Below are 23,396 nucleotides of genomic sequence, written 5' to 3'. Positions count from 1 at the left end.
ATTTCAAGGACGTATTTGTATACCCGATGATGGGAATCTTAAAAAAGAGATTTTGAATGAAGCACACAAGAGTTGTTACACTATCCATTTAGGTGTTGCAAAAATGTACCAGGACCTTAAGCGTCAGTATTGGTGGAGTGGTATGAAGAAAGATGTAGCAAAATATGTTTCATAGTGTTCAGTATGCTAACAAGTTAAAACGAAACATCAGAAACCTGTAGGTTTATTAGTTTCATTACCTATTCCAAAGTGGAACTGGGATAATGTTGCTATGGATTTTTGTGATGGGTTTACCCAGAATGACTAGAGGCTATGATGCTATATGGGTGATTGTTGATCATTTGACAAAATCAACCCATTTTTTGCCTATTAAGAAGACTTATCCATTGAATAGATTTTCCAGAATTTATATTGAGGAGATCGTGAAGTGACAGGGTGTTCCATCCAGCATTGTATCAGATCAAGATCCTCATTTTAATTCTCATTTTTGGGGAGCTTTCCATGAGGCATTGGGATCTCAGTTGAAGTTTATACAGTATTTCATTCGCAGACAAATAGCCAGTCAGAGAGGACTATTAGGACTCTCGAGAACGTGTTGAGAGCTTATGTTCTAGATTTCCAATGTAGTTGGGATGAGTATCCATCTTTGGTGGAATTTGCCTGCAATAATAGTTTCCATTCAAGTATTGGAATGTTACCGTATGAGGCTTTGTATGGGCGACCATGTCGATCGCCGATATGTTGGGAAGAGATTGGTGATAGGGCTTTATTATGTCCTGAAATTATTGAGCAGGCATCAGAAAAGATTCGAGTTATCAAAGTTATAATGAAAATAGCCCAAGACAGACAGAAGAGCTATGCAGATAAGTGACATCAAGACCTCAAGTTTAAGGTAGGTGACCATGCTTGGTTAAGGGTCATGCCTATTAAAGGAGTTTGCAGATTTGGCGTAACAAGGAAGCTTAGTCCTCGTTACATTGGTCCGTTTGAGATTTTGAGACTGACAGGAACTTTGGCATATGAGTTAGCTTTGCCACCTCAGTTGTCCCATGTTCATAACATGTTTCATGTTTCGATGTTGAGAAAGTATGTGCCAGATCCTCAGCCTGTAATTGATTTTCAGACTCTTGAAGTTAGAGAAGATGTGTCTTATGAAGAGATGCCTATCAGTATTCTAGAGTGAAGAGAAAGGATTTTGAGGGATTGATCAATTCCTCTTGTAAAAGTGCAATGGCAACGTCACTTGTCAGAAGAGGTGACGTGAGAATTAGAAGAAGAGATAAGGAGCTTTACCCCTCATTGTTTGAGTAACCAGGTACGAATTTGGAGGACCAAATTCTTTTAAGGAGGGGAGAAATTGTAACGACCCATTAGAGGGTCCAGTATTTATTCAGGAATTATTTAATTAATTATTGAAGCATTGATTAAGAGATTTCGCCAATTAATTATTTAATGTGGCAATTTAGAGATTTTAAAGGAAAAGAATAGCATTTATTTCTTTTTAATGTTGGAGTTAAAGAAATTTGCCAAGGTGGCAATTTAGATTCTTAATTGAGAGAATAGTATTTAAATAGCATTTAAATGACATTTATTTTGTAGAAACTAAATGCAAGGGCATGAAGGTAATTTTGGAGTTTTATTATTATTTGAGAGTTTTAATAATAATTTTTGTATTATTATTAATTAAGTGGGACTATGTATTTAAAGAAGAATGAGAATCCATGTATGAGATGGAATTGGATTAAGAGTCTCCTAGTCCCAATAGGAGAAGGTTTTGAGAGTCTCAAAGTTCAATTGGGAGAGGGATTCCAAGTTATAAAAGGAAAAGGATCTAGGACTTTCTGTCTATATATAGAGCCCATAGCTTAGCTTTTCTTCACATTATGTGAAGAACAGAAAGGCCAAGAGATAGCAGAGGCTTGCTAGAGTCTTCAGGATCGCTCCAAGGTTCGATCAGAGAGTTCTATCAGGCAAGTATTCTTCCTGTAATCCCTTTCATTACAGGTTCATATCAGTTTTTCAGATTATTCCAGTTCTTCATTGAGTTCTTAGATTTTATATCAGTAAGCAGAGACGTATATAAATATATGCGTATAACAGTGAAGTTATGAGCAAGTTTCATTAATCCTTATCCATTTTGGATTGCAAGTTCCATTAATCCTTATCCATTTTGGATTGCAAGTTCCAGTAACCCTAATCCATTTTGGATTGCAAGTTCTATTAATCCTCATCCATTTTGGATTGCAAGTTCTAGTAATCCTTATCCATTTTGGATTGCAAGTTCCAATAATCCTTATCCATTTTGGATTGCAAGTTCTATAAATCCTTATCCTTTTTGGATTGCAAGTTCTATTAATCCTCATCCATTTTGGATTGCAAGTTCCAGTAATCCTTATCCATTTTGGATTGCAAGTTCTATTAATCCTCATCCATTTTGGATTGCAAGTTCCAGTAATCCTTATCCATTTTGGATTGCAAGTTCTATTAATCCTTATCCATTTTGGATTGTAAGTTCTATTACTCTAAGTTCTAATATCCGGATACCTTGTATCGTATCCGGATGTATCTAAAGTTCTTCAAGTATGATATCCGAATGGTTTGTTTATACATCCGAAAAGGTCAAGATAATATCCAGATGTCTCGCCTGATATCCGGATGCCTCCCTCAAAAGTTGAATTTTTCATTCGAATAGTCCCCAGTTATATCTGAATGCATCAGTGAGATATCCGGAGGACCAAAATCATATCCGGATGTCCTAGTTCATATCCGAATACTTCGCAACATATCCGAATAGCTTCTTCTTTGAATGTCAGTGTATCCGGATTAGCCTTCTTCATATCTGGATGTCTTTCTTCTTATCCTGATATCCTTTCTGATATCCAGATGACTTTTCCAGAAATCTAATTTAGCTTCCAGTGAGTCCTAATTCAAGTTTAATTCAATCAATGTATTCAATACCTTCCAACATTGAATTCATAAGCCAGAACATGACAAGTTAATCATACCCATACCATAAATCATAATTCATAGAATCTTTGTATTCCAATATATAGATGAAGATCATATCATGTTCAGCATTATTTTATTTTGACATGATCAGCATTATTTTGTGAGATTATGTGCATACATTTTGGTATGAGCATTGAGCATGACTTTATATGGAGCACTACATATCGTGTGCCAGCATTTATGTGAGCATTGCATTGCATTATGCGCGCTAGGCGGCTTGTCCGCAGGGATCCCATCAGTTTCAGTTTCAGCTCAGTTTATGAGTTGCTCGCCTGGTGGCAACCAGGTGGCTAGGGGCTTTGCCCACAGTATGTGCTTACAGTTTTTATGTATGCAGGTTTCAGATCAGACAGGTATGTATTATCAGATTATGTGGGCCTATGAGCCAAAGTTGCATACCTGCATTTAGTTTACAGTTTATGTGGATTACATTTTTATGAATGCAATCAGACAGTTATTATACAGTACAAGTTTAATCAGTTATTTATCAGTATCGATATTCTTCGATTCAGCTTCAGTATTCTTTCCAGCTTATTACTTGCTGAGCTTTTGTAGCTCACCTTGTACTCTTCACCCCTCCAGGTTCTAGCATGGGAGTATCAGATGTGGGGCCTAGCAGCAGTGTTCAGTAGTGTGTGTACGTGGAGCCGCTCAAGATAAAAGATGTCTGGGAGTCTGTTGAGTTCTATAGAGTTTTCTTAGATTAGATCTTATTTTATATTTCAGTTGAGGGATTGTCCCTCAGTAAGAGTTTATGCATTTCAGTTTGTATTAACTAAGAGTTTTTATTCCAATTGATTGAGATGTTCAGTCATGGTATCAGATTTTAGATTATCAGTTAGTTTATTTTATTTTCCCTGTAGCACCTCTTCTCGATTAGTTCTAGGAGAGGGGGTGTTACACCAAGTCTTCGGCGTTTAATCGTCTCCACCGCAGCCAGGTTACTCCACATAGAGGGCTGCAGTCTCTCCTGTGAATTAATCGTCTATATCCAGTGGTCCTTAGCATTAGACCCGTCAACGATAGGCATCAACCGTAGCGTTATTCCCACGCTAGACCTGTTTCTTTTTCTCGATTTTCTTTCTTAAACATCTCGAGGTGCTACAACACCTTAACATTCGGTTATTACTCGCAATTGAGTTATAGACCTGACCATAACTTTCACCACTTCTGTAACGCCTCGCTCCCACTTACGGGTGCCACCGGTAAATAATCGATTGGATTACTCACCCGACAACCACAACTGAAGGGTTGGACTATGTTTCAACAGGAAACGCCCTAGGTGGGAACTAGGCTTCGTCCTTCCCTTCGCTCCACTCAAGAATCGGTCCCAACTCAAATAAGAAAAATCCAGCGGATCAAGACCTGAAACCCGAGTGAGCTTCACCTCTCTTCAGCTCACCCATAGCAAGCCAGAGGTGACCCAGGCACAAAGCTAGCATACAAACACTTCGCTGAGTATTGGGGATTTATGAGAACATACCTTGCTGGTCTTGACTCGGTCCAAAACTTGGCTTTACCTACTATGTAACGCCCCACTTTTCCAAATACCATTAAGATATCAAATACAAGCTAACTTCACCTACGGGCGTTATGGAAACCCTTACCAACGGAAGCATTGGATCGAACCTGCAAGCTTAACCAAAGCTAAATAAAATGGGTTTCCACTAGATTTCATTACCAGGTACAAGAAATGTAAAAGACTCGTAACACTCTGGAAAGACACAACTTATTAATGTAGTACAACTGTAGGGCATCCTTTTATTACAAACTTTGAGTACCCTAACTGCTATTCACAATATATTACTTCGGTTACAGGGGTACATAATGAATCCAAGATCCCAAAGCTAGTGAAACTCCACCTCCTTGCTCACGCTTTAACCTGGAACCTGTAACGCTTGACACTTCTGATAAAACTGGGACGATGAATGCCCCACGGGTAAGAAACACCCAAGTTAGATAATGATATCTAAGTAAGTGGTAAGAAAGAAAGAAACAGTGCATGCAAGAGCAATATGCAGTTATGCTAGGAAACAAGCAGAATTAAGTATAAACCTTCCAAGACCATATCAAAATAAAACCTCCCCGAGTCACCATCATCCCTTCCAGCACTTATGTCAAACCTCACAGCCTCACCTCCAGGCTAAGCCCCACCTCTAGGCACGGCCCCACCTCTAGGCACGGGATTACGAGCCACCACTATGCTCGTTGGCACTTGTGTGAAACATCTCAGCCCCACCTGTAGGCACGGGATCTTGGTCCAACCCCTCGGCCTCACCTCTAGGAACAACCCCACCTCTGGGCATGGGATTACCACCCCGATCCTTGTGATGTTTCCAACAAGCAGCCAACAAGTTCCCGATCCACCAATAGCAACTATCACCAAACAACATGTTGAAGACAAAGTAGAAGGAATATGTACAAACTAAGGAATATCAAGTAGGCACGGCCTCACTTGTAGGCACGGTGCACAAACCAAAGAAAATCCACAAGCTACGAGCAGAGTAGTCATGTTTAATCCCATCGATGAACCACAACAACAAACTCCGTGTCAAGCAAAATAGGAAAGAAATGCTTGAAAATAGGGAAACATGAGATGTAAGCAACAACCATCCACAAGTGGAAACCAAGAGTGATCAATAGGAATAAGAATCACTCACAAATGAAACTAAGAATGATCAAGAGGAAGCATGCACAAGAACCACTCACCTTGGTCGTTTTCCCTTCGATAGCACGATTTACAGCCCGATTTCTTGCACTAGGGGCTGTTTCTGCAGAAATTATGGATTTGAGTAAACCAAACCTTGAATATTTTATACAGGGTTGTAGGTAATTAAAATAGGAGAACAACGGTGAAAATTTCAGGCTAAACGGAGGTCGGATGCGCCCTTACGGGCCCTCGGAAGGGTGGCCACGCGCTACCCCTTCTCTATTTTGCAACCCAAAATTAAAACGGCCATAACTCCTTCACTTTAACTCCGATTTGACTTTCGTTTGAACCTACGAACTCCCCTTTTAGTGTACTACGACCCTACGAAAAGAACAGTGACTTACCTTTTAGCTTTCTTTTCCGTTTTTGGTGATCCAATCTGGTCTCTCTTTCCTTCCTTCTTTGCTTTTTCTTTTCTTTTTCTTGCACTTGCTTTCTTTCCTTTCTCCTTTGCTTCTCGTGGCCTTTCCTCCTTCCCTTTATATAGCCTTTGAATGCCCAAATTCTCAAGATTTTACTTGGCCACCAAGTTGCTCATTTTTCACCCAAATAATCATCACAACTTGGAATTTTGCAATCTTCTCAAGCAAGCCTTCATTTCTTCCAATCCTAAGCTTCCAAGTACACCTTCACGCGGCCTTCAAGATAAGTTCCATCTTCTCTTTCCTTTGCAAGCCAATTCAAGTCTTACAAGTTAAGTCTCTCAAGTCAAGTCTCCCAAGTTAAGTCTCCCAAGTTAAGACTTTTAATCATTATAACCAATCTTCCTATTCAAGCTTCTCCTTTCTTCCAATCTCATTTCTCCATTTTCCCTTTACGTGACCCTTTATTCAACCCATCTTATCCTTATCTTTTAGCAAGCCAATAACATGCTTCCAACTCCATTTACTTTTGAATTAAGAAATAAAGGTAATCATGGTTTAAGACTTTTGAATACAATTACCCAATATAATCTTTCCACCTCAAGGCTTCTCCCACAAGCCTTTATTATGACCATAAGTCTTCCAATGAAAGTTTACCAACTCAAAGCTTTCCTAACAAGATTTTATCATGACATTCATTTGGAGACGTTATCCTTTACCAACTCAGGGCTTCTCAAACAAGCCTTTATCATGACAATTATTATCCTTTATTTTGCATTTAAGTCCTTAAAACCATTTCCATTTACACTTAAGCCTAAAACTTCCATTAAAACACTTTATTGCATCATCCAACCTTTTTATTAACTTTTGGGGTATTACATACCATGCCACATTCAACAAGCAATCTCACAATCATCTATCACACTATGATGATTACACAATTAAATACATTTAAGCTCAATAACACAGACATTTACTCACAAGGGTATACATACACCACGCCCCCTGGCTACATACAAGCAATATTAAAAATACATAACTCGGGCAACACAGCTAGTTGCCACAACAGCCTCCCGACGCCATCCCTGCTTGCATCCGGACTTGCATCGTCTATACATGAGGTAAAACCTCATGAGTCATAAAGACTCAGTAAGGGTGCAATGCAAGTAAATATGAATATAATCATGTTTATGTATGACAATGCATGCAAATGAGGCTAGGCTCACACATCCTCACAACCCACTAAGGTTTGAGGCATCAACCTATCAGCCCCCACCACTAGTCCTCCTTATGGCCACAGGTCCAGTAGAGCTTGCATCACACAAGATATAACCACTACATGCCAATGTAACATAAAAATATTATCAAACACATTTATCAACTTGCAAGGCCACCTCAACATGGGGCCGTCCCTTACCTGGCTCGAAGCCTCATCCCTGCCTCGGCGAGAACACTAGCCCGAACTCCGAGCTCTTCTAGGATCACCGCCTTCTCGGTCGAACCTAGAGGCAAACACAAAAACCCAACTCCATTAAAATTCGGCAGTAACCCAATGCCCTCAATTTCGACACACATTGCAAAATCACCATCAACACTATCTCCATACAACCAACCATGGCATACATCAGCCGTTTAATAATTTCCAAACAACCCCGACCCAGGGTTTAATCCAACAATTAACTACCCTACACTATTTAATATTTGACATAAAAGAAATATTTTGAAAAGAATTAATTAACTCACCTCAGTTAATCTGGTAGAGAAAATCGATTAATCATCTGCGTTAGCATTGCCTCCCGAGCTGCCATTTGCGCCCAAAATCTCATTTTCGAGCTTCCGACACGCTCCACAAGCCCCAATTTAATTTCCAGAACTTTCCCCACTTTTTCTGGAATTTTTCGGGATTTTCTCCTATTTTCCTCAAATTTTCAGATTTTCCATTATTTATTTTATTTTATTTTTCTTTTCCATTTTTTTTCCTTTTATTCTTCTCCTTCCTCGGCTTCCCGCGTGCGCTGTCTTCTTCCTCACCAGCCTGCACACCAGCCCTACTGTCCATGGCCATTTTAGCCATTACCGGCGCCTCTTAATGCCGGCTCCGCCACCCACGGCCTTGCTGGACGCACCGTGCTGCCCCCTAACTGGCCTCTCCGCGTGCCTCTAGTGCTGCAACTGCCATGGCCGACCTCCCATGCGCGCAGCCGCTGCTGCTCCAACCGACAGCAGCACCGCCGGTCGGCCAAGACGGCTTCCGTCGTCGCTTGCTGCCACCTCCAGCCGCTTTCAGCCCGTCATTAGCCATTGATCGGCCACCCTTACAAGACGCAGAACCTCCATGGTTGCTGCTCTTCTTCGTCGGCCATGGCAGTGGCTGCCATGGCTGGTTGGCCTTCAACTCTCTCTCACACTCTCTATTTCTCCCTCTTCGACCATAGCTCCCTTGGTCCGAATCTCTCTCCCTCACGATTTCTCACTCTATTGCTCTCGGCCATAGCTCTCTCATGAGCTCTCTTTCCCCCTCTAATTTGGTTTCAAATTTTGAAATATGAGCAGAGCGCCACATATCTATATATGTATATATAATTGCACATTAACCCCCTTTAACAACATTAATCCCACTTAAGGAATTTTAATTACACTTGAGATTTTTAATAATAGCACTTTGACCCTCCAAGGCTTAATTAAATTATCATCAAGCCACGCTACATCTCGATTTATCAAAAATTAATAGCCGACCGCTACTCGAGAATACCGACCTCGTCCCTGCGCCTACACAGGACCTTTATTCGTCTCGAAAACCCTTAAGGGTTGCCTTACTCAGAAAACCGAACCACCCCTAGAGTCCCCTCAGCTTCCGGAAGGTCCCCTCCGACTATTCGGTGATGGCACCCACTCGGGCTTATATAGAATTTATTTCAAAAATTATTCCCGATCGGACTGCTTTCAGCGCCATTTATCTTCATCCTGAGATGCTCATCAATCCCTTGCCCTCTTCCCTGGACATCCAAGTCCCGAGGCACTCCTAGCCGTCAATTCGACAATTTTCATTAATAAATTACTCGAATTTGACTTTTGGCCTTCCCGGACCACCCGAGGCCCTGCCAAAATAGTCAAAACTTATTTATTTTCAATACCATGTAATACCGGGTATTACATTCCACCCTCCTTAAAGAATTTCGTCCTCGAAATTCACTTTACCTTAATCTCTTGCCCAAGATAACCACATTCTCCAGCTACTCTCTGAATCCCCTGCTCGAGAATCTCGTAGCCGAACCATTTCTCAGCCTTTACCTCGGGTTATTCCCACCTCAAGGCTTCATTTAGGCATATTGTCCTCCGCTTCTTGAGGACATTCACCAACCGAGTACCGCCTTGGCTTCTAGCCAAATCGCACCACTGGTCACTGGTCACGCTTACTGCAACGACATCCATCTCCTGATGGATTTCCTTTGCCTCGAAGCATCGCTTTGCAGTCCACTTCCCATTTTCCCATCAAGTGAAAGAAGCTTTGCTAACTTTGCATCACTGATCAGTCTACCACGATTTTTATGCCGATCACACACGGCAACATTTCCCATTGCCAATCACATATGACCACGATTTTACGCTGGTCCAACCAGCAACGTTTTAGCACTGATCATCACCGCAATGTCTCTTTTAGTGCCCACAAGACACTTTGACACTCTTTGCACCATGGCACACTGCCATTAATCACACGCATGCAAAGATTGAGTCGATCCTCATGGCATCCTCTCATTACTGATCAACTAACCCTACTATCACTGCACGGAAAGCAAGCATTTGGCCCATCCAGCCAACTTCGACCATTTCATACATGGTCTTCTACTTTGACCAGCCGACCCTCATTTATCGATACGATTAAGCATAATCGACATACCCAACACCATGCTAGGCAATTTCACATTTCAACCATATGTGCATTACCCGAGTCTAACTCGAGCTTGGCAATGCACGCACGATTACAATCTCACCTTGAGCTTAACTATGCTCGGGCCCCAACTTTCTCCCAACCAGGAGCTCTTCGCATAAGCACACAAAGGTACTTAGGCCTTCTTATTAGCTGATATCACACGCTAGTTGGGGTTTCATACCCCAAACAAGGAACTCTTCACTGAGCAACCCCTCTTAAATTCTTCACCTAATTCAGCTTTCATAATCATGTCCCATGCTAGGCCTTACCTTGGCTATTAAACCCTACCACGAGTCAAGGATCCTACCCTTGCGCTTAAGGTCGCGGAACCATTAATTAGCCCTCGTCATCACCCACGGTGCGTGGCACAAGTGATTGGCTTATTACCATCTGCACAATCACTTATTGCATCGCACCTATAGGATGACTCGTGCCTTTGGTCCGCACCATAACAAGATAACACGGTAACACCCCCACTCTTATAGCAGTCTTCTAGCCAAATTTACTCGCCCAGCTTCAATTTCATTGGGACTTTTTAAATCTCTCATTTCTCAACAAAGCCTCTTACTCTTGAGGCACGAAAGTTTCAGCCATCCTACATCAGGTTCATTCTCAACCCACAATAGACACCTGATTTAAACCATGCATAATGGTTTCCTTTGTCCTTCTCGGCAAGGACAATCACCACAACAACAACGAATTTCTCTCCACAGTCATTGCATCTCAAATTTCACAAGCACCAGCCTTCATGGCCATTCACACTCGGCTTCAAGGTCTTACCATGCAAAATGGTTATCTTTAACCTTCCTAACATCTTTTCCCTGACAGCGACGATGACACTACCATGCCATCTCAAAGACTCGCTGCTCCATGAATCTCACTGCTCAACGCAACCGGCACGACCCCACTCTTAGGTCGCCTTCCTCATATCACTTTGCTATGCTTATAGCAGCTAACCAATACCCTGAGAGCTCTGGCTTCTCCCGGATTTCTCATACACTTTTGCTTCAATCAGCTCACACCTCAGTGAGTGACCACATTGGCTCTAATGCCATCATCATCATCAGCTAAGACGACCTCTTGCCATCGTTTAGCGCCACATCCAGCCGCAACTGCGACTTAGGAGCCACCTACGCCACTGACCGACTACTCTTACGACGCCCCACGACCTTGGCCAACCGTTACATTGTTGCTGCCGCTATCACCAATTGGCACCTTTGGTCGCCATCGGCTACCCTCAGCCAGTCATCAATCGGCTCCACTAGCTGATTTCTTTCACACCCATTAACCCCTAACCACGAGGTTAAATCTCATCAATTTCCCACACTCTATGGCATCCCTCTAGCTGTATAGCACTCACAGCTATCAGGTGATTTCATCACCTAAACACCATTCCTAGGAACCAATCTCGTCTCATAAGCTCTTCCTTCGAGCTCTCTTTACCCATTAGCGGTATCTTAAATTCGCCTTCACCTTCCATCTAATCAACTCGATTAGCTTTAACTAGATCGCCCGGCTCATAACCAACACAACTTTTCTCCAGGCACTACTCTTGCACTCATCGACTATGATTTTTGATTTAAACTCCACCCATTGGAAATCACCCTTGCTACTCCCGTGGAACTCACACTTCCACTAGATGTCGTAGGACTCACATTCCTACTCAGGCACCTGCCATCACGCTGGCTTTCCCCAGGTGATCTATCCTGTTAAAGTGGTAGTGTCTTATGAGGTCCATTTAATGTTGTTACCCTATGCTCAACTTTTCTCGGGAGAACATCTCAAGTTCTTCCCAGGCTACATTTCCACGACCATTGATAGCTCTCATTACGGAGTAGCACTCCTTCATGTGGCACAACTTTGCCTTGACCAACCATCTTTTATCCCCTTGGATCTCTTTCTCAAAATTCGCCTGATCTAACTACCAGGACTCGTTGAACCTTTATACTAAAGGCATACACGGCACCTAACAAGGCTTTACTTCACAGTCCTCGAGCCTCACGCTCTCACCATTGCCATCAGGTGTTACCACCTGGCAACTGATCCTGTGTCTTCAACCGGGAATCCATCCGGTGCTACATGAGGGTACTTCCTCATTTTTGCATCGACACATCAGGACTACTACTAGACCGTGTAATTTCAAGCCTTCACGAATTCAAACCGTGCCTCAGCCACAGTTCAGCCTGCCACAACTCACACCACAGGATTAGAGATCCCCATACTTGAGACTTTCGCACGCCTCAATATTCCCATCTCATAGTTGGCTTCTAACTTGTAAGTCTCGCCCTCCACGGCACTTACTTAGCATTCTGGAGCCATTTACCGACTCCACCAACTAACTCATCTTCTCGCATCACCGCAAGGTCACACGGGTCTCTCATCTCAATTTACCCGATCAACTTCGATCACATTTAACCACAACTGCATTAGCATCCTTTGACAAGGAGCATCACCACACGTCTTGCTTTCACACCATAAGATATCGCTTAATCAATTCACAAACCTTCTTACTGCCAAGACAACTAAGGCACCACCATGATTTTTCAACCCTTACGGAATTTTAGGTCTGGCCCAGACATAACCTACAGCATACCCCAAGTCTTCGACGTCTAATCGTCTCCACCGCAGACAGGTTACTCCACATAGAGGGCTGCAGTCCCTCCTGTGAACTAACCGTCTATATCCAGTGGTTCTTAGCATTAGACCCGTCAACCATCGGCATCAATTGTAGCGTTATTCCTACGCTAGACCCATTCCTTTTCCACGAGTTTCTTTCTCAAACATCTCAAGCGCGCTACAACACCTAAACATTCGCTAAATCGCCTTGACACTACTTTAACGAGATAAAGGGCTTAAACCCCACTTGGGTGCAACACCTTGATAACTCTTATTACTAGCAGTTGAGTTGTGGAACTGGCCACAACTTTCGTCACCCTACCGCATTTCACAAATCTTTAGCCCCTGACCATCTGCATAATCACTGTGTTGCCCTGTGCTTTAGGCGAGCCAACACCTGGTCATCATTACTGTGTCACTCCCATACATTGGCCCAACACTGGTTCCCCATCGTGTTGCCCTGTGCTTCGGAGAGCCAACACCTAATCATCATTACCGTGTTGCTCCCATACACTGGCCCAACAACAGTTTCCAACAGCATGGCTCAGGCCCATCACTGATTTGCTTTGCACCTGTAGCTTCGCCCTACCAAGCTTCCTACTCGGCTACTAATCCATCAGAACGTTTTCGCATTCCACGATTTCTCCCTAGGATTACTCTAGATGTCCTATCCCTTGCAGGAGATTATCGATCTCACCTGACTAACTCTCTTAAGGTGCTGCTCTAGGTTTTCGGCATCTGATCGTCACCTGCAGTTCACTAAATTGCTCAGGCCCATGGGCCACTTACCCTCAACGCGAGCTAACTCATTAGTCATCTGCCACACGGTCCATAGCATCTGATCCGTCACACTGAGCCTTGTACCCATAGCATCAAAGCTACTTAAAGCTTCCCCGAGCTATGACGGTTCCACCACCATCTTACCAAAGCCATTCTACTTGGTTATCCTTGCCTTGATAACCTCAAGTTCATACCATGAGCATCGCTTCTCAAGACTCTGCATCTCTTACCGCTTAAGAGACTCTCAAACCACAACCAACATGCTGAGCCTATCTCAAGCTCAGGTACCCATAACCATCGAGCACCTACCATTACCCTCCAGGTAAATCGACACCTCCCGTCTCTTCTTGCACACCCATAGTGCGTTTAGTCACGACGCCCGGCCTGGCCTTCTAGCATGCCTCACACGGGCTTCCATAACTTGGAATTTAAAATTCGGGGCCTCGACATTGCTCACCCTGTCCCTGCCGACTTGGCATCCGAAGTTGGTATTTCCATTGCGCGCATTGCCTATGGATGTGCTGTTGCCACACTCTCATCACCTTAGGCCCACATACCCGTTCATACCCTTCATTGGGTGACCTCCTCGTCTCCCATCAAGGGTCTCGAGACCTTAGGTGTCATCACGACCCCAGGCATCATAATGAGGGTCTATTCACCTCTCGTCTCCCAACCTTAGGTGTCCCACCAGACCCCAAGTGTCATAACGAGAGTTTTGATTGGCCCCTCATCCATCAATCACATGAACGGTCACTTGGCCCTACATAACTAGGACTTTTAATCCAATGGCTCTCACGCGCATATCAACACATGACCAACTCTTTAATCCCCAATCTAGATTTCCCTGGATTCCAGCTCGACTCACTTGGGACTTTCATCTCATGCAAACACCCGCTAGGGTCCACTTGCCACACGCCTATCATTCCCAAGGACAAACCTCGTCTCATCAAGAAGCCAACTAGGGTCTACACATACCCTAGACACATCCCCTCTAGGATTATCATAACAATACGATCACATCGCATCATATATATCTAGCATCCTGACTCCCCTCAGAGTCCTTTCGGATTCTACTTATGTCATGCCTTCACTGGCCATAACATACAATGCATTACATGCATACTCCCCATAGAGCCTTACTGCAAGCAACCTTATTCCCAGTAGCTCGTCACATCGCCTGATGTCGAATCTTTTCCTTGAGCCTCGAGCTAGCACCCACTTTAGCTCATTTTGTCTCAAGCGCACATGCCTTACTGCACCACTTCCAAGGGACAACTATATTCCCTCGAACTTGCTTGGCGAATCCTTGACATAGGGACGCTCCACTAATCCCTTCCCGGACTAGTCATGCTTCGGCTTCGTGTCCCCACACGAGCCTCAACATTTCAATCTCAAGGAGTCCCCATCTTTAAAACACTTCATATCCCCGAAATGCCACATTTGAGTTTTTCTTGATACCAACACCCACACTAGGGTTTTTGGTTCCTCGTTGCTCAACCCGTATACCTCTTACAGGTATATCATCTCAATCCAGGGTATTTTCTCATCCCTAGAACAGGAATATCCAAACATACCATTGTAGGCCTCAATGACTTGACCCAATCCCTTAGGGTCCTCTGTCTACATGTCTAGCTTTCAAGGTTATTGGACCAACCTTACATTGAAATCTCAAAATTTCAAATCAATTGTTCTCGACCCCAACTCAGTAGTTAAGACATTCCGACTTACATTCAAATCATGCCAGACATCCTCTACTACAACACCCAGGCAATTACTCACATTAATCACTAAACCGACCACACTTAACACTTAAGCACGCTAGCCTTCCCCACTCATACAGCTAGCCATGCTCTGATACCAACTGTAAGGACCCGCTCCCACTTACGGGCGCCACCGGTAAATAATTGATCGGATTACTCACCCGACAACCACAACTGAAGGGTTGGACTATGTTTCAACAGGAAACGCCCTAGGTGGGAACTAGGCTTCGTCCTTCCCTTCGCTCCACTTAGGAATCGGTTCCAACTCAAATAAGAAAAATCCAGCGGACCAAGACCTAAACCCGAGTAAGCTTCACCTCTCTTCAGCTCACCCCATAGCAAGCCAGAGGTGACCCAGGCACAAAGCTAGCATACAAACACTTCGCTGAGTATTGGGGATTTATGAGAACATACCTTGCTGGTCTTGACTCGGTCCGAAACTTGGCTTTACCTACTATGCCACATTCAACAAGCAATCTCACAATCATCTATCACACTATGATGATTACACAATTAAATACATTTAAGCTCAATAACACAGACATTTACTCACAAGGGTATACATACACCACGCCCCCTGGCTACATACAAGCAATATTAAAAATACATAACTCGGGCAACACAGCTAGTTGCCACAACAGCCTCTCGGCGCCATCCCTGCTTGCATCCGGACTTGCATTGTCTACACATGAGGTAAAACGTCATGAGTCATAAAGACTCAGTAAGGGTGCAATGCATGTAAATATGAATATAATCATGTTTATGTATGACAATGCATGCAAATGAGGCTAGGCTCACACATCCTCACAACCTACTAAGGTTTGAGGCATCAACCTATCAGCCCCCACCACTAGTCCTCCTTATGGCCACAGGTCCACTAGAGCTTGCATCACACAAGATATAACCACTACATGCCAATGCAACATAAAAACATTATCAAACACATTTACCAACTTGCAAGGCCACCTCCACATGGGGCCGTCTCTTACCTGGCTCGAAGCCTCATCCCTGCCTCGGCGAGAACGCTAGCCCGAACTCCGAGCTCTTCTAGGATCACCGCCTTCTCGGTCGAATCTAGAGGCAAACACAAAAACCCAACTCCATTAAAATTCGGCAGTAACCCAATGCCCTCAATTTCGCCACACATCGCAAAATCACCATCAACACTATCTCCATACAACCAACCATGGCATACATCAGCCGTTTAATAATTTCCAAACAATCCCGACCCAGGGTTTAATCCAACAATTAACTACCCTACACTATTTAAAATTTCACATAAAAGAAATATTTTGAAAAAACTAATTAACTCACCTCAGTTAATCTGGTAGAGAAAATCGATTAATCATCCACGTTGGCATTGCCTCCCGAGTTGCCATTTGCACCCAAAATCTCATTTTCGAGCTTCCGACATGCTCCACAAGCCCCAATTTAATTTCCAGAACTTTCCCCACTTTTTCTGAAATTTTTTGGGATTTTCTCCTATTTTCCTCAAATTTTCAGATTTTTCATTATTTATTTTATTTTATTTTTCTTTTCCATTTTTTTTCCTTTTATTCTTCTCCTTCCTCGGCTTCCCGCGTGCGCTGTCTTCTTCCTCACCAGCCTGCGCACCAGCCCCACTGTCCATGGCCATTTCAGCCATTGCTGGCGCCTCTTAAAGCCAGCTCTGCCACCCACGGCCTTGCTGGACGCACCGTGCTGCCCTCTGACTGGCCTCTCCGCGTGCCTCCGGTGCTGCAACTGCCATGGCCGACCTCCCATGCGCGCAGCCGCTGCTACTCCAACCGACAGCAGCACCGCCGGTCGGCCAAGACGGCTTCCGTCGTCGCTTGCTGCCACCTCCAGCCGCTTTCAGCCCGTCGTTAGCCATTGATCAGCCACCCTTGCAAGACGCAGAACCTCCATGGTTGCTGCTCTTCTTCGTCGGCCATGGCAGTGGCTGCTGTAACGCCCAAGATTTTAAAACTGAAATATAATGTAATACTTGGGATTTTTAGCTTCTAATACTTGAGGAAATATGTCCTTTCAAGGGATTATAGAAACCTTGAGACAAATGATCAGTTTTTGAGCCAGTGGCAAAATCGTAAATATTGAAGTTCGGGTAAAAATATAATTTACCTAAAATCTTGGGGTATTAGCGTAATTTATCCTTTCTTCGGGGGCTAAAATACAATTAAAAAATAGCCCGGGGACTAAGTTGCAAGGGCCTAAGTGCAAATTATCCAAAAATTTTGGGCCAAGGTGCAATTCTTGAAACCTAAAAATATCTCATCAAAATATCTCAAACTAAATAGTTAAAGTAACCAAATATAGCTAACTAGTTAAAGGTGTAATGATGGGATATGGAGAAAATCAATTAACCATGTGGGTGTAATGATGGGATATGTAGAAACTCAAATAACCATGTGGGAGTAATGATGGGAAATGTAGAAAATAAATTAACCATGTGGAGTAATGATGGGAAATGTAGAAAAATGAATTAAATCGTATGAGATGTAATGATGGAAGTGTTGAAAATGTAATTAAGCATGTGAGGTTCAAAATATCAAGGACACATGGCAAGCTTCCACTGGTCATTACAAAGATAAGATAAGAACACATGGATATAAATGATTATATGGGACACATGGCACCATTTGATAAGAACACATGGATAGAAATGATTATATAGGATATTTGGCAATGTGAACACTTGGGAGTCATGATGAGTCCCAAATAATTACATGACACGTGGCAGGTTATGATTTGTTGGATAATTCTATAAATAGAACCTTTGGGTGAGTTTTGGGTATTCCAAATCAATCGAAGCTAAGTTTATGCCATATTGAGAGGTGTAAAGGTGAAGCCTTAAACATTCAAATCTCATCAAACCAAGTTGAGGTAAGTACATTATGAACTATTTATGATGTTTAAGCATGTCCATGAACTATGTTATGTGGTCCCTCATGTTATGTTATGTTCACGTAAGTTTCGGGACCGGAGCTCGGTAGCACTACGCACGAGGGTTCTTACCCCTGCAAGTTGGTGGAACCTCTCGTGTCTCCATATGATATGTTATGTTATGTCATGACTTGTTTAAATACATATGATGGTTCTCTTGTACTTACTGAGATTTGCGTAATCTCACCCCTTATATTTCCCCCCCAGGTGATTATGAATGAGGAGATCGGGACGTGGAGAGTGGTGGATCAATGAAAAAGAATTTTTCAAGAATTTAAGTTTTAGTTTCCTTTTGAAACAAAGTTCTTGGGGTTGAACTCTGATCTTTTCTTATATGTATGCCATAAAGCATGTCTTGGATTTTTATCTAATTTCAAGGAAGTATGAGTTTGGCTTTAAGCTCCGGATATTTTTATATATGTTATTGCTATAAAGAATCTTCGCGAAGTCTCGTTTCTTCTGTTGAAACCATGTTTCCATGTCAAACTTTATATTTACACAAAACGTGCTTTGAATTTTTATTATGTTCTAAACTTTACTTAAGTTTATAGAAGTCTGGTTTCTCCAATTTTTCTGCGCTAAACCTTAAAGTTCATTCGAATATTATTATTTATTGTTAAGCATGTAAGTAAGTTACGGGTGTCACATAGTGGTATCAGAGCAAGTTTTACTTTCCTGTAGACTCAAATTGTTTTGAAAGAAAATTTTGTACTTTTAGTAAAATTTGTAAGGAAATTCTTTTAAGGAAACATGAAAATCCACCACGTCCCGTTCAAGCTTCTGATCTCCGGGTAAGTTATAAGAATTGCTATGCTTATTCTTTATGGATACTATCTTCATGCAAGCCATTTCCCCCTTAACTATGCAGTTATTCTCTCAAGCTATATTTATGAGCATATGTTGTTATATGTATGCACATGTATGAAGCTCATGTTGGAATAAGTATGTGAGAGATATGATTCTTATTTGCCATTAATTAGTATGTGTTTTTCGCTAGTGATATTGCTCCAAACTCAAGAGTTTATGATTATAGCGGAAATACTTGTTTAGGAAGGGCTTATTAGAATGAAAGCAATTAGGAATCAAGTCCATCAAGAAGAGCTTGCATAATGAATCGTAATTAAACACAGATCTATTGTTGAGTTTATTGATATGTGTGATCGCGCTAAGGGCTTTGTTAAAAAGACCTAAACTGTCTAAGGCGAGCTTGGGACTTAAGTGGTCCACATGACCCCCCTCCTTACCTGGAAGCTCCTTAGTTGCGTGTTATACATATTGGTATATGAAATGATGGACTAACAAATCATAGTTAATATGAAGTTCCACAATAGTACTCTTTATCCTTAAGGACCCTACATTCAGGAATTAATTATTCTTTTTCACATAAGGTTATGGAAACCCGTGCAAGAAGTGCCAATAGTAGGGGCAGGCAACCGCAAAATGAGGCTAGCGAAACCAACAACCTCAACGGGCAGTTCATGCAGTTCATTGATGCCATCCGCAACATGACGCCACTTGCCACACCACCAGTTGCACCTCCCCAAGAAAACCTAAGAAATAATGCTACCCTGGTTGAGCAGTTTTGGAAGCTTCAACCTCCAACTTTTGAGGGTGGGTTGGACCCTCTGGTAGCTGAAGATTGGATAGCAGCAATTGAACGGATCTTTAATCTCATAGATTGTCCAGACCCTAGGAAGGCAACTTGTGCTACATATATGTTACAACATGGAGCAAGGCATTGGTGGGATTCTACTGCCAGATCCCGACCCCAGGGACATGGGTGGACCTGGGATCAGTTCAAGGAACTTTTTCTTAAGAAGTATTACCCCGCTAACATCCGTAACCAGAAGGAAGCAGAGTTCCTCATGTTAAAACAAGGTAGCTTGACCTTAATTGAATACGAAAGGAAGTTTGATGAGCTATCACGTTTTACCCCAGCCTTAGTGGATACAGAACAAAAGCGGGCAAGGCACTTTGAACAAGGGTTGAGAGATGATTTACGACAGGCAGTCGTAACTTTTGAGTTAGGCACGTATCATGAGGTGCTAGCTAAGGCCCAACTGGCGAACTTTAAAGAAAGCTCCAGTAGCAATAGCAAGCTATCGCAGTCTGGACCACTAGAAAAACGTAAGTGGGAGGATAAAGGTAAAGGAAAGCAGGATTATTCGAAGAAGAATAAAGGAGGCAATCCAACATCAGGGTATTATCAACTGAACCCAGTGTGTGGCAAATGTCAGAAGCGTCATACTGGACTGTGTCTCATGGGAATCGGCGCCTGTTACAATTGTGGTGAAATGGGTCATGTTGCCAAATTCTGTCCCAAGGGTCATCTAAAGAAACAACAGCAACAGCCATATCAATAGAAGCCAGGAAATCCCCCAAAGGGTCAAGCTAGGGTTTATGCTCTCTCAAGGCAAGAGGAGGATCAAGATCATAACGTATTCGCAGGTAACATCCTCATCTCTAGAATACCTGCTTATACTTTGTTTGATTCTGGTTCCACCCATTCTTTTATATCCCCTAAGTTTGCAAGTAAACTTAATGCACATGTGGAACATGTAAGTACTCCCTTAGGAGTAACGATACCCTCAGGAGGTATAATAAGCACGAATCATGTAGTAAGAACAGCTAAGGTGGAGGTCAAGGGAAATTTTTTAGAAACGACCTTATATGTCTTAGATATGCAAGAATTCGACGTGATTTTGGGAATGGACTGGCTTTCCAAGCACCATGCGACCATTCTATGCTTCGAAAAGGAAATAGTTTGTAAGTATCCTGAAGGGATAGAACTTTGCCTTTCAATAGCTGAGACAAAACACCTTCCCCGTGTCATTTCAGCATTAAAAGCTAAGAAACTATTGCAGTCAGAAGGATGTATTGGATTCTTAATGTCAGTGATGGTTAAGGGAGGAAAAGAATTAACAGTGAATGATGTTAAAGTAGTAAAGGACTTTCCAGAGGTCTTCCCTGATGACCTGACTGAAATGCCACCAGAACGAGAAGTAGAGTTCACTATTGATCTAGTGCCCGGTTCCGCACCTATTTCTAAAGCTCCTTATAGGATGGCACCAAAGGAGCTACACGAGTTGAAAACCCAGTTAGAGGAACTTTTGGGGAAAGGATTTATTCGACCAAGTGTATCCCCCTGGGGAGCACCGGTATTATTCGTCAAGAAGAAAGATGGATCAATGAGGATGTGCATCGATTACCGGGAATTGAATAAGATTAGTATTAAGAACAAGTATCCTCTTCCTAGGATCGAGGACTTGTTTGATCAGTTACAAGGTGCACGAGTATTCTCAAAGATTGATCTAAGGTCAGGATACCACCAGTTGAGGATCAAATCTAGTGACATCTCGAAGACAGCTTTCAGAACTCGGTATGGTCATTATGAGTTTTTAGTCATGCCCTTTGGCTTGACTAATGCGCCTGGAGTTTTTATGGACTTAATGAATCGAGTTTTCTATGAGTACTTGGATAAATTTGTCATTGTCTTTATCGATGATATATTGGTGTATTGTCGAAGTGAAGAAGAGCATGAAAAACATTTGAGGGTTGTTTTAGGGATCTTGAAGGAAAAGAAGCTATTTGCAAAATTCAAGAAATGCGAGTTTTGGTTGGAGCGGGTGGTATTCCTTAGACATGTTGTCACAGCTCAAGGAATAGAAGTGGACCCCAGCAAAGTAGAAGCGGTATTAAATTGGTCAAGACCAACCAATGTAAATGAGGTTCGCAGCTTTTTGGGTTTAGCTGGATACTATAGGAGGTTCATCGAAGGGTTCTCCAAATTGGCAGGGCCTTTGACACAGCTGACTCGCAAAGGTACTAAGTTTGAATGGACAGAGAAATGTGAAACTAGTTTTGAAGAATTAAAGAAGAGGCTGGTCAACGCGCCAGTATTAACTATTCCTGAAGGGTCAGGAGGTTTTGTTATTTATAGTGATGCGTCCAAACAAGGAATTGGATGCGTATTGATGCAAAAAGGTAAGGTAGTTGCATATGCATCAAGGCAGTTGAAGCCTTATGAGCAAAACTATCCTACACATGACCTAGAACTTGCTGCAGTAGTGCATGCCTTGAAAATCTGGAGACACTATCTATACGGAGGTAAATGCGATATCTATACCGATCATAAGAGCCTTAAGTACATCTTCACACAAAAAGAGTTGAATATGAGGCAAAGGAGATGGATGGAATTGGTGAAGGATTATGATTGTGAAATCCACTACCACCCCGGCAAAGCAAATGTAGTGGCTGACGCCTTGAGTAGAAAGAAAATGGGCCAAGTAGCAGCTTTGACATCACAAAAGCCTTTGTGGAAGGAGTTCGAGAGGTTAAGCCTCGAGATTGTCACTACGCCATCTAATTCTAATGCTCGTATGGCAGCACTCTCTGTCCGACCGACTCTCTGTGATCGGATTAAGAGCTATCAGAAGGGAGACCAATTCTTTGAGTACATCAAGGCTGAGGTTAATACTGAGAAGCGGAAGGACTTCACAATAGCTAGTGATGACACACTCTACTACCAAGGGAGACTGTGTGTGCCAAACTTTGAGGAAATGAGGCAAGAAATTCTAGAAGAAGCCCACTCCACTCCTTATTCTGTACATCCTGGAAGTACAAAGATGTATCGTGACCTAAAGGCAGTGTTTTGGTGGAGAAATATGAAAGAAGACATAGCTAAATTTGTTGAGAAGTGTTTGATATGTCAGCAAGTGAAAGTTGAGCACCAACGACCAGCAGGGTTACTGCAACCATTGGAGGTTCCAGAGTGGAAATGGGAACATGTGACGATGGACTTTGTTGTAGGATTTCCAAAATCAGTAATAGGACATGAGGCTATTTGGGTGATCGTGGATCGACTTACCAAATCAGCTCACTTCTTACCTATTCGGGTGACATTTACAATGGATCAGCTGGCACGACTGTATGTTAAAGAAATAGTAAGACTACTTGGTGTTCCAGTTTCCATTGTATCGGATAGGGACCCGAGATTCACATCTAACTTTTGGAAAAGCTTACACAGAGCCATGGGAACCAAATTGAGTTTTAGTACAGGTTTTCATCCTCAGACAGATGGACAATCTGAAAGGACAATACAAACTTTAGAGGATATGCTTCGTATTTGTACCCTAGAATTTGGTGGACATTGGGAGAAACATCTACCATTAATTGAATTTGCATACAACAATAGTCACCATGCATCTATTGGCATGGCACCCTATGAGGCGCTATATGGAAGGAAATGCAGATCACCTGTTCATTGGAATGAAGTAGGCGAGCGA

The 23,396-nt window shown here is 42.6% G+C and overlaps 1 protein-coding gene across 1 annotated transcript; it reads left to right on the top strand.

Moving 5' to 3' along the window:
- Nucleotides 1-19,502: 19,502 nt before the first annotated feature.
- On the top strand, nucleotides 19,503-20,474 carry LOC127804528 (uncharacterized). Its single transcript, XM_052341401.1, has one exon. The coding sequence runs from the start codon at nucleotides 19,503-19,505 to the stop codon at nucleotides 20,472-20,474; it is 972 nt and encodes a 323-aa protein (XP_052197361.1).
- The last annotated feature ends 2,922 nt before the right edge of the window (nucleotides 20,475-23,396 follow it).

Source organism: Diospyros lotus, chromosome 6 (assembly GCF_014633365.1).
Source record: "Diospyros lotus cultivar Yz01 chromosome 6, ASM1463336v1, whole genome shotgun sequence".
In the NCBI taxonomy this organism is placed as follows: domain Eukaryota; kingdom Viridiplantae; phylum Streptophyta; class Magnoliopsida; order Ericales; family Ebenaceae; genus Diospyros; species Diospyros lotus.
The sequence above is the reverse complement of the archived record's forward strand: the minus strand, read 5'-3'. Positions and strand labels throughout refer to the sequence as shown.